At 35.9% G+C, this 13,291-nt stretch overlaps 1 protein-coding gene across 3 annotated transcripts; it reads left to right on the forward strand.

The window, feature by feature from the left end:
• Positions 1 to 26: 26 nt before the first annotated feature.
• LOC121732891 (transformer-2 protein homolog alpha) lies at positions 27 to 12,140 on the forward strand. 3 transcript variants are annotated; one of them, XM_042122914.1, is made up of 8 exons: positions 27 to 187; positions 305 to 438; positions 6,058 to 6,217; positions 7,777 to 7,905; positions 8,622 to 8,797; positions 9,246 to 9,299; positions 9,767 to 9,900; positions 11,615 to 12,140. In XM_042122914.1, exons 1-8 carry the CDS (start codon positions 173 to 175, stop codon positions 11,623 to 11,625), a joined length of 813 nt encoding a protein of 270 aa, XP_041978848.1. In that variant the 5' UTR covers positions 27 to 172; the 3' UTR covers positions 11,626 to 12,140. The 3 variants fall into 3 exon arrangements, with proteins under 3 accessions (XP_041978848.1, XP_041978846.1, XP_041978847.1); XM_042122912.1 differs by having other exon boundaries at positions 11,817 to 12,140; XM_042122913.1 differs by having other exon boundaries at positions 6,058 to 6,205; positions 11,817 to 12,140.
• Positions 12,141 to 13,291: the final 1,151 nt, after the last annotated feature.

The raw sequence follows: 13,291 nt of genomic DNA on the forward strand, positions 1-13,291 counted from the left end.
ACGAACCACGAAGGAGGTGCTTTGCTTTGAAACATTTGTTCAACCGCCATTTTGTTTTTCTCTTGAACCGCGTTCTCGTGCGCTCGTGTGATATAAAGATTCTACGTTTATAATTAGATTGATTGTGTGTTAATTGTTTTATATTTTTGTTATTTGTTTTACTGTGATCGCTATGTCGGACCGCGAGGTACTATATTTAACTCATTATGCTATTGGTGTATCAGCTTCGTGTGTGTGCTGTGTGCATTTCCACGCATTCTAGGATCGAAGCATAACCGAGAAAATCGTTGTTGAATATTTTCAGAGGAGTCGCTCGAGGACCCGCAACGGATCCCGGGAGCCGGCGCCCAAGCCTCCGGTCATGTCCCGCGGCCACAGCAGAAGCCGGTCCCGTACGCCGCCCCCGCCAAAACCCTCCAGCCGAAAATATAGGAGCCCGTGAGTGCTTTTCCATAAATTACTTCTAGAAACAAGCTTCCGTATAACGTTAGTAAGTTTCCGCATCATCAATTTTGCATGTATCATTTGTTTATAACAATATAACCTCGCCGTCAAGGTAACCTAAAGTTGCGCAATTTTAGGAATTCACAAAAGTTTTGTATTCTCGCATCTAAATTATTCATATGAACAACTCGACTAATGAGAACATCCTTGACTGTAACACAAGACTACAGAATTCATTCTTGTTTTTATATTGTTAGAAAAATATAATAAAATAAAAGTACAAAAAAAGGCATCTAGAACCATTATAATTATGAAACAAACTTATGCCCAAATAGCATACAATTTTATGGATTTATTTACATAATGACAAATTATTATGTTTGTCCTTGTAGTATAGAATCGTATGAGGTCAAATATAATGATAGAATATCAAAGGCCATCTTTAGTTAATAATGAGTAGTGATGAACGGTTTCCGGTACCAATAGCTATCTCAAAAGGCTCAAACATTACCAAAATTGATTTTGTAAAGGAATGTTGCAGAATGCTCTACATTTTGTAGTTAAATCAATAAGTTTCCTTAAATGTTGGTTCAAAATGTTTAATCAATATTGGTATGTATGATGCAATTACGTCAACAAAAGTTCATTTACATTGTTACCAAGCAATATTGATTGCTTGTACTTCAAATGTTTATTCTATCAGCATGCTCATAAATTTTTTAAGTTCCACTTTTTTTCTTGATAGTATTAATATTTTAGTCCTTTAATTTACAGTCAAAAGGTCCAGGTTTTATCCCGCAGATATGTATCAATGAGCAATGATGACATCTGGGAGAAATCTATAGAGTATATATACTTTAGTATAGTTTTTCCTGGACCTTGCTATCTACTACAAGTCCCAAGTCCCAGGCACTAATTGAACAGTTTATTTGTTTAGAAAAGTCTGTTGTATGTCTAGTTTCTGAGATATTTTTTATTGGGATATTATTAAATGCACATCAGAATAATTTTTCAGCACACTACCTTAACTCCGTTCAGCACACTACCTTAACTCCTAGCGGAGTTAAGGTAGTGTGCTGAAAAATTATTCTGATGTGCATTTAATAATATCCCAATAGAAAATATAACTAAAATATATTAACTGAATGCATACCAGAAAAACTAATGCTGATAAAAAAAAAAAAAAACAATTGATTAACTGAACAAGTCCTTCAAAAAAAACTTAAACATCATACAAATCCACACCAAAAATATGGTTCATACATCGGATCACGGACGTAAAAAAAATACGGACGGATCGCCATTAAGAAATGAGTGAAGCACCCTTAATAAGCCCAGGCGATCATATGTACACATCTTGCACAAACACTCGCACTGTAATAAGCCGATCGTACCGCCATTACGCAATTAGACTGCATCGCGGTGACACATCTTTGTCATTCATAAATAAAAATAAATATGCCATCTTGTGTTGTAAAATGGTGCAAGAACAATACAACCTTACACAAAAAACATCAAGGAATAATATTTCATAGGTAAGATAACATATTTTTAAAGTATTTTGATAAAATAATGTAAATATTAATTCAACTTCAACAGGTCAGTAATGTCCATAACAAAGTGGGGAAATTTTCCCCAAACCGGGGAAAATTTTAAATTATTTTTAAATAATCAAATAATTAATTTTATTGTCTTTTATTAGTGTCATGTAAGTATTTAGCATACTATTGACCAGTAATTAGGCAGGAATACAATAATAGGGGTGTAGACAGTAAACGAAATCTAATACAAATTATTGTTTTTTTGAGAGTTTGTATTATAGAATTACTGAAAATGGACATATTTTACTTAATAACTTTATAATATTTTTTATATTTAATAAGTGATTTTTTTTATTGAAATAAGAGTGTATTTATTTTTTATACATATTTTTAGGTGTAACAAAATACTTATGTACTATCAGAGAAGTTGATTCCTATACAAATCGAGGACATAAGTAGTTTGGTTGCGTTACGTCAAACCCAGCCGACAGATCACAATTAACATTGAATTGACATAAGTATTCGACCAAATAACGTTGGTCTGTCAGTTGCATAGGAATCAACTTCCTTGATGGTACATCTGTAAAATAAATATATTTCCTAAAAATAGTCTACACCCCTATTAATTTCTTAATTTACAAAAGTGGATATAACTGTTGTTTGACGACCTCTGTGGCTCAGTGGGTGGGCTGTCGGTGGCTCAAGCCGGGGGTCGCGGGTTCGAATCCTGCCGACGGAACAAAAAGTTTTCAAAGTTCCTGGGTCATGGGTGTGTATTAAATATGTGTATCATATAATAAAAATCTTAAATATATGTATAGTATAACAGTATTAAATATATTTCCGTTGTCTGGTACCCGTAACACAAGTCCTTCAGGTACTTATCACGGGGTCAGACTGACGTGGTGTGAAGCGTCCATAGATAAAATTGTTGTCTTAGATTTCCTTCAGTAGTAGGGGAGGGAAGGTGCTATTGGTGTAGTCACCCGAGCGTCATTGAGACCTAGTAGGAATGAAAATATTGAATGGACCTCTAGACCAGGAATAAATTTAACACCATGTTAGGTGATTTTATTTGACGATAGCGCATGGTAGAACTCTCGATAGCTCTAACAGGCCGTTAACTGATTTAACAAGCCATTATTTATTTAACATTACTTGATTGTTTGATGAAACGGGTTACGGGACTTAAGTATCTTATATTTTTTCGTATACAGGTTTCTTATATAGGTTTCGGGGGCGGTAAATCTGTCTAGCTAGGAATTATTTTTAGAAAATGTCATTTTATTCGTGTTTTATCGAATACCGAGCGAAGCTCGGTCAAATAGCTAGTAATAATTTTATTATTGTAAACTGTGTGTGTTTGTACATAATCATTATTACTAATAATGTTATGTAAATAATATACTTCTCTGTACGTAATATGTGTTTTTTTTCTATCTATAGTGTCATAAAAATAATATTTTCATTATGACATCTTTAACAACCGCTTACATTTCTGAAGCGAAAAAAACATAAAAATATGTTTAAGTATAAAAAATACATTTAACTTGTCTGAGTTTACAAAAATTTAAAAGTAGGGAAATTTATGATTTATATGGCAACCCTCATATCACGCACACGTCCTACACGGGCGGCCATAACTAGGCTTCACTCGTGATTAGAGAAGGTTACGTCCGTACTTTTTTTACGTCTGTGCATCGGATATATTATTTGTAAAACTAAAATTTAAATTGTTTATCAAAAATAGTAACTTGCACTCTAAATTGAACAATCTTACAACGGAATTTCTAAAAACGAAATTGAAAGGTGCACCACAATAAAATCAATTTCTATTATCAAAACAAGTCTACAAAGTTTCTCTGTTTTACTGAAAAACATGTTGGGGCCTCCTCATCTAACGCCGCACTCACTCCTTTGCGCTCGCTCTTTACTCTTTAGCGACCACAGGTATATCTTGATCTATTTCTGTGTTAGCGACAAAAAATTTTGGTAATTATGATGAGATAATAATATTATGGTAAAAGATTTTATCATTCCAAAACTATATAATTCAAGGTTTCTTGATAAAAATTAAGAAAAATTATCAAAATTCACTACTGTATTGTAATGTATGGGTTAATAAATTTATTAATGATTCTTAAATAATTACAATGTTGGCCCAATACGACTTGATTGGGTTAGGTTAGATGGCTAAGGCGGGAGCGTAGCGCAGCGTAGCTCCTGCCTTTTTTTTTGTGAACCACCCAGAAGTAAGCCAGTTGATTTTATATATTTTTTTCTTTAGTAGCTTGTCAACCTCTAGAGTTCAATTCCTAAGCCGGAGGCTTAATTATTTGCAGTATATAGGTAAGGAACCCTTTGTGCGCGAATCCGACTCGCTCTTTGCCGATTGTTTATTATTATTGTTTATAAACTGAGTTACCATTCAGTGTGCCAAAGTTTAGTCCATGTTAAGTTAGCACTGGATGACTTTTATGTGTTCTTAATAATACGAACATAAGAGATTAAATTGGGTTTTATTTAGAATAAATGCTGTTCCTAAAAGTAATTTAGGTGATGGTTTTCCTTTACAAAGTTGTAGTATGTTTGAACTAAGGAATTGTTAGATATACAATTTTAATAATAGTTATTCGTTCAGTAAAACAGTTACGCAAATAACTTTAAATAGTATACTGAATTCGCATTATTTAGGGTGCATAATTAGTGTGCAAGTCAGTATTTTTGGTGAAACTTTGAAATATTTTGATCGAGAAAAGGGAATATACAGATATTGATTTAAATACATGCCTTTTTTATTTAATCCTTCAATCGTGGATTCTTGGAAATCTATTGGTATCATGGCCCACTTGGGCCATATGGGAGTGGAAGTAAATAGTACTTTTGATTGGATTATGTAAAGCAGTTATAGATAATAATTTATGACAAAAAACCTCATAAACTAAAAATAAACCATCCACAAGATTGCTTTGTACTGTATAGTAATATAACTAGCTGTTTGACCGAGCTTTGCTCGGTATCCGATGAAAATGACATTTTCTAGAAATGATTCCTAGCTAGATCGATTTAACGCCCCCGAAACCCCCTATATACTAAATTTCATGAAAATCGTTGGAGCCGATTCCGAGATTCCAATTACATACATATATACAAGAATTGCTCGTTTAAAGATATAAGATTAATATAATAATACAACTTCACTAAGACTTTCTGTTTATATTTAAACCATTGGCTCATTTCCCATTATTACTGTTTGTGCTTATCTTAATTAAATGTTTGTGATAAGAGCTCTGAGTTCTGCTTTAAAATTTAATTTCAGAAAATGTAAAGTCATATCATAAATTATCATGATCTTTTTAACAGATGATTTAAGTAATGTAATTTATGATAAACTTCAATAATATAACTTATATTAAATCTCATGTCCACAAACAATTATGGGAATATACTGTGTTTATTGCCATATTGTCTTGGAGCTTGGACTAACTAATGTTGCTTACCCCTGATCTACAAACCTGTCTGCACCCAGATGAAAGGAACTGGGCCAATGTTCTTTATGCCAGTGTTCCACAAACATCAAAAAATCTAGAAAAATAAAAATATTTGGAGGTACACTACAAATTAATCAGTGTGTACCAGGTACCTATAGGGCTTACTCTGAGCTTCATTGATCATTCTGAGATGTCCCTTTTTTGCTTCTGTTGCTGCCGACCACTTGTACACCAGTGTGCTGTGGCACACACTTTGCGGATCACTGCTTTTACGTGGGAGAGTCATGCTTCGGCACGAATGGGCCGGCTCGACCGGAAAAAATACCACGGGCTCACAGAAAACAAAAACGTGAAACAGTGCTTGCGCTGTGTTTCGCCGAGTGAGTTTACCGGAGGTCCAATCTCCTACCCTATTCCCTTCCCTACCCTCCCCTATTCCCTTCCTTACGTGTCCATGGGCGACGGTAGTTGCTTTCCATCAGGTTACCCGTTTGCTCGTTTGCCCCCTTATTTCATTAAAAAAAAACACTGCTTTATGCAGTACCAGATATGCCAATTACCTGATGTATGATGTTGTCCAGGACTCGGTCGCGCTCGGGCTCACCGCGGCGGGGCTACCGCGCGCGCTACTCGCGGACCCGGTCCCGGTCCTACTCGCCGCGGGGCTCCTACCGCCGCTCCCACAGCCACAGTCCCATGTCGTCCCGCAGACGTCATGCGGGTGATCGGGTGAGACGATTGGTATAACGACTCTCATTACTACGATGGCACTATAATAACACGCTTTCTACTAACGTATTGTGTATGAGACGAGGATAACTAAATTTTGTTTGTCATTCTAAGCCTGGTGACTCTGGGATATTTTAGAGAAAGTTATCTATTCACTAGTGATCGACGAAATTTGAAAGCTACAAAATTATAATAAAAATACAGCATTAATCTTCAGTATATGAACATTCCTTTCATAGTTATTAAACTCATGATATCAGCTTCCAAAGTAATACCAATTTATTTAAATTCAAGCATACATTCAGCATCTTCCTAGTATTTACAAATTATTTGAAACACACGCCAATAGATCGACAATTTCATTAACTACGTACCATACTAGACTTGAATTTTTTTAAGGTCAATTTTAAAATAGGATTTTGGCGCGATCCCGGCAACGCGGCGGCAAATGTATGGTCAAGGTCGTTTGCTCAGGGGGTGGCCTTAAGCAATAACCAAAGCTGTTGAATAGTTAAACTATTTTTAAAATCTTCAGAAACGGCATTATTCATGAAAATAACAAGTAATTATTGTTATTTGTAATATTTAAATCTAAATTTCCATTGTTTCAACTCATGTCTCATGCAGAATATTTTGTTTTGTAAGTTGTATTAATTAAATTTAATACTGTAATGTTACGTAAAACCAAATTGTGTGTATTGTAGTGCCAATATTATTTACTTTTTCTATTCTTTATTAAATACTGAATAATGGCTAAATACTGAAAATGTAGTTAAATAAAGTAACACATTCTTGCATGCTATCCTTGTCTTTTTGCCGAGTTACAGTGAATAAGGCTTTTAATTTTAAACAGCATTTCAGTATGTGGCCTTTGCAATCCAAGTTTACTATCGGCAAACTTGCTATATTTACGACGCTCGTAAAATGTCATGCATCGTTGGTTTGTTACTTCAATAGGCCATTTGTTGCTTATTATCAAACATAGCAACAAGCGCGTTTTCCGTGTATAAGCGATAAAGTTGTTTTGCATTATAACGTAAAATTGGACATTACCGATTTAAGTTTAACACTACTATATTGTAGGTACTCGGCGAAACATGGCGGTAGCGGTCATTGACTCCCTGTCAAAAACTTGTCATTTTTTATATAAACCGCGATTGACAATGAAGTGTCAGATGTTGTCAATCGCGGCTTTGACCTTTGTATAGTAAATGACAAGTTTTTGACAGGAAGTCAATGACCGCTACCGCCGTGTTTCGCCGAGTACAGTTATAGTTTTTTTTGCCCATTCAACCGATTGTAATTGGATAACCGAGAATTTTAAGTAGACACCATGTGTGTCTACTTATTATAATACTGGCTTTTAATTACAGTATCCTACAGAAACAATATTTATGGAAATGAAAAGCAATATAATTGAAATAAATACCGAATTGTATCCAAATCTATTCAGAGTTTTGGCTTAATGAAGTAACAAATAAAATAACAATACACTGTGGACATTACTGCTTTCTATAAATGACCTAATGATTTTTTAAGCTTTAAAATCTGATCTTAACATCTTATTATAGGAGAACCCTACGCCGTCAAGATGTCTGGGAGTATTTGGTCTAAGTCTGTACACAACTGAGCAACAGATTCACTCAATCTTCTCAAAATTTGGCCCCGTTGACAAAGTACAAGTTGTAATTGATGCTAAGGTAAGTTATGCTGCCTAATTTCGTTACAATATGTTCTATTTATTCAGTTCTGTTTAACGCCGCTTATATTTTATGCATTATTCTTTACTTAACCTCTTGAACCCCAACGACACCGTAACGAGCCACCCGTAAAAATACCTCTGTGTACCACCGGCTCGTTATCGAACCACCTGATGCACTCGACCTCACGCTGTTTTGTAACTTATTTTAGTGTGTATAAGATTTAATTTCGTTTGTTCTATGCATTATTTTTAAGAGTATGAAGTTGGCTACAAAAATAACGCACTAAATCAGTTCCTGATTGGAGCAAATTTGTAAAATTTGAAAAACTTTTTTATAAAAATTTAAATGGCGCCATAGAAGGCGGTATTTGAGGCACAATAGAATTTTGACATCCCGGTATTCGAGAGGTTAAGTAATAAATACTAGCAGTTAAGACATTGTATGGTATATGTAGGTAACCATAGGTCCAAGCTTTGAGGCTAAACACAACTTTTCAATTGCAATAATTTAATAAGTATCAAATTTTATAATTCGGGTCGTGGTTAAGGCAATATTTTCTTAATACAAGCGTAAACGCAAAAACTATAGACAATGTATTGAACCTTACATAATTCTTACAACACACATGAAGCTTAGTCTGCTTCCGAAGCAGAGTAAAACTACCTAGGTCCTAGGCAATGTTTCAAAACTAACGAACGTGGAAACATTTTCAGACTGGTAGATCGCGAGGTTTCTGCTTCGTGTACTTCGAATCTCAGGAGGACGCGAAGGTGGCGAAGAACGAGTGCTCCGGAATGGACATCGACGGACGGCGCATCAGGGTGGACTTCTCCATCACGCAGCGAGCACACACACCCACACCCGGCATATACATGGGCAAACCCACACAGTTAGTTTTATTTTCTTTTTAACATCAGCTTTGTAATATTATGTACTATAAAATATGTAGTAGTCAGTGGGTAACGAATAACGATAATATTTCAAATTCAATTTTTATACTATATACTTGCTTAGGATACTTGCCTGGATTATTCTTAATTGTTTGTCAAAAATGTATAATTATGTAATGTGTGTAAGATATATCCAACATAGAAAATGTCCTTATATAAGAGTTTACTCTGCACCTATGTATGGGCATCCTATGTGTTGGTATAACATTCTGAGTAGATTTAGAGTTGGCCAACTTTAAGCTGAGTTGACTTACTAAAGGCCTACTTGTACAAGATGTTGTAAAACGATATTATGTCGCTATGAGAGTAAAATATATTATGTTCATATGTTGTCATCTATGAGAAATAAAATAATTAAATTGAATTTTTATCTTTTTAATATTTCAGTGTCGGAAGAGGTGACAATGGATACGACAGGCGGGGTCGTGGCGGAGACAGAGAGTAAGTTAATTAATTATTATTTGCCGACCGCAGTTGCGAGCTCGATTTTGATTACAACTAAAAGTGTATTAGTACTCAAGACAATCAATTTCTAACCGGGAATACAATCGCTGGATTTTGAATCCCATTTAACAAGACGCGGCTAAAGAAACATATTACATAGAAAGACGAAAGCAGTGTAAGCCGAAGAGGGTGCTGCGTGCCGATTGGCGCTCGCGCACGCACACATTCAAACCGTTCGTGACGCGTTTGTATGAGTCATGAGGATACTGTAACTGTGTCTAAGGGCTCAAAACTGCGTATTCGCATCGCATCGCAAATATATGGGACAAAACTCACAATAAAAATGACATTGCGATGCGAATTCACACGAATTCGCATTATGTGCCGGAGCTCTAAATTCTACTTTAATGTTTAGTGTTTACTACGTGCGTGTGGTTGGTGACCTGTTTATTTTCCATTTCCAGCGACTACTACTACCGCGGCGGGGGCGGCGGGTACCGCGAGCGCGACTACTACCAGCGCAGCTACCGCCACCGGTCGCCGTCGCCGCACTACCGCCGCTCGCGCCGCTACGAGCGCGAGCGCTCCTACTCGCCGCGTAAGTCCTACTACCATCCTTAGTGTCGCCCCCTATACTAGCGAGTCGCGGCTGTCTTGCATATTAGACTCTTGTTGCACTGAAGTACGAGTTCTATGCGCATGCGCAGCTTTCATGTCTCTTAGGGTGAAGCCAAACGAGCGTAATTTGTGAGTTGTGAGTCGCAGAATTTCGGCTGGCAGAAATATTGCTGCATTCAGTTTCATAGAAAATTCCTACGTCATTCACACGAGCGGGAGGAGCGTAGAGGAAAAAAATATTTACGCGACCGAAATTCTGCGACTCACGACTCACCAAATTACGCTCGTTTGGCCTCGCCCTTAAGGTTTTAAAGCTGTCACAAGCAAGACCGCACTAAGCGACACTTTACGTTCCATAGAAACTGACGTACTTTGTCGCGTAGCGCCGCTGCCGCGTAGTGCGGCTTATCTCATGGGATTTCATACAAAGAATATTTGGCTGTGGCCTTTGACCTGCGGTCTCACCTTTTTTAGAAAGTAATGAGCCCGGCCGTGTCAACAATTTGCGGGAAATGTCGAGTGTAATTTGAAGTGATTCTCATCATTTACTATTTTGCACCAAGTCAAGTTGCAGCCCCGACTCGCTAGCATATAATCTGTATGCCCATCCCATCCCACACATACCCACGATTATAGTAAAGACTGTTGTTTTAGTTCACCAAAAACATTTCCATATTACATAGTTACTATACTCTGATATGCATGCATACAACCTCCTGGAAGTAGCTAAAAATCCTTCATTAAACGTAATTAAACATTGTGATCTTGTAAACCATGATTGTCTGTGGTTTTAAGATGTGGCCAAATGTTCAAAGTGCCACAGTTACTGAATTGCTTAAATTGTTTTTTTTTTAATGAAAGCTCCTCAGTATTTTTGTTTTTTATACCAAAAATAGCTAAGTTATTATTTTGACAAGATTTTTTAAATGATTTCTTTCTTTCCTTGCCTTTTCCCATATGAATTTTGTATCTTCAATATTATCCTTTCCAATGTCATTATCTAATATATTCTGTAAATAGCTCTCGACTTGCCTAAAATATTTAATAATTTGCAGTAGCCATCTCAGGTGCCGAGTCTTTTCAGTATAGTGAAAAGCTTGCCCATCGTTTTTTTAAGATTCTTTTTTATTCTTAAAACAAAAAATTTCTTATTTCTTCGTACAAAATAAAGACTCGGTGCAACCAATCATCTACATTCTATATAAGTCGTAGCTTTGTAAACTGAAACCACGGTACTTAAGGCTCGTACAAAAACATATAATAATTGTTATATTATGTATCTTAATTTTAACGGTGTTTGAGCTTATTGTATTCGACTTGTAGTATTTGGATCATATTCCCGAGGTGTAGGAAAAAATTGTATATACTTTTATTAGATTGTAAGTTCTGACAGACAATTTTGAAATGTACAGTATCGCCGTGTAGGTTTGCACGACGCACGTCTTAATTGTGTAAGTAATATTTGAATACACCAAATGTAATAGGGTCTCCCGCCATCGGGAATAACTTCATTAAAGGGAGCTTCATTTCCCCCGGTATCCCTTCCTAGCGATAGCGTCTCCCGGGCTATGTTGCCGCGAAATACTTGTCTATCGGTTTTTCTAGCGAGGGACAACAGACGAATGGTTAGAAAATTATATTTAGTGTGTAACATTAACTGGTCACCATGGTCACCCCCCTCTTTGACTTTGCAGGTCGATATTAGACGCTGCGGCCTTCAATAGCATAGATTTTGATACGACAAGTTCCAATACGGCTCCATTGCATTTATGTCGTAGCCGGGCGCGGCGCCGCGTCGCGATACGAAGGGTCTAGATATAAGTCATAGGATGTAAATTTAGCTTCTAATAAAGGTTTAACACTAAGTCTAATGTTGATTTTGTTTGTTTTGAAAAGGTATTGAAACAAGAAGTAAAGGATGAAGTTCCTTGAAAACTAACTCTCTTGAAGTTTTGAAAATATTTGATTGAAACAGTTCGAAACAGCGGCGGCCGAAACCCGGACCGGCCGGTGGCGGCCTCGCAAAGAATATGATCGGGCGGGGGTCGTGCGAAGCGCAAGCTTGCTCAAGATTCAAGACGAGCGTCACAGATCATATTCTTTAGCCGACCTCACTGACTAGGGCGATATCTATGTATGTATATCACACGACGACGACACCACACGCATACTGTAGACCTGTGAGCGAGTTGTTAATAAAATTATAGTTTTGTAATATCATCACTATTCTTCGTTCATTTCTGTCCCACCTTTTATCCATTGTATCCTGTTCTATGGTCGCAGATTTGCTTGACAGTTTAAAAGTGGCCTAAAATGTTCTTTGAGTATTTTAAACCTATTACGTAATAATATTATGTATGCTATTGAAACCAATTGCTAGCTGATATCGAGTGGATAGAAAAGTTGCAATAGATATAAAATGTATTTATAACGTATGTAGTAATCATTAGTACATAATACATTAATTAGTTAATAGTTAAGTTTTGCATAATTATCTGAAAAAGCGAATCTGTGACATGTAATTTGTATTTGGCATTATATAAGAGTGCACATTTATTTCTAATCATCACTAGAGTAGACTGGGCTTATATGTAACAAATATAAACAATTATTTGTTGGGGTATATTTATTATTACACTGACTGCATTATAAATAACAAAAATCTCACTATAAAGTTTTATTAATTCTTAAATATTATGTATATAATAAATATTAACACCTTACACCACGTCTCAATACGTTGGCACTACGGCGAAATGTATGCGTCCGTACGACTGGAGGACGAGCATCTAGGCTGTGCAACATTTAGAACAAGCGAAAAAGCGTGTTTTCCTAAGAGATTAGCAAAGCTAGGCAGTCGTACCCACGCATACATAGGCCCCACTTAACACTACAACAATAAACTGACTTAGAAATAATAAAAAAAATTAAACTTTACATATAAATAATGTTATGTATAAATTAATAATAAAACAGTTCATTTTGGACGCGAGTCGGAATTTTGTACATATTTTGGCATAAAAAGCGAGTTGCGACTTAATACTGAAATCATTATAGTTTGTGCGTTTTAAGATGATATGGGTGACACTTCTCATATTCCTTGCTACGGGTTTTTTTTACAAGAAAACAAAAAAAAATGTAATAAATTATATTCCATCTACAAAAACAAATGTTTTCTATAATTGTAAATGAATAAAAATGAAAAGTTGCTAAATGCTAACTTATTAATATAAAATTATAAATTTTAACTGTGAAAATTATTGTTACGAAAATATTTGAAAAATGTCAGATGCATAAAATGGAACTTATGCCAATAGAGATTGACACTGTTGAATCGAAATCAAATTTTTAATCGCCGGCGCCACTCTGAA

Source organism: Aricia agestis, chromosome 13 (genome assembly GCF_905147365.1).
Source record: "Aricia agestis chromosome 13, ilAriAges1.1, whole genome shotgun sequence".
In the NCBI taxonomy this organism is placed as follows: Eukaryota; Metazoa; Arthropoda; class Insecta; order Lepidoptera; family Lycaenidae; genus Aricia; species Aricia agestis.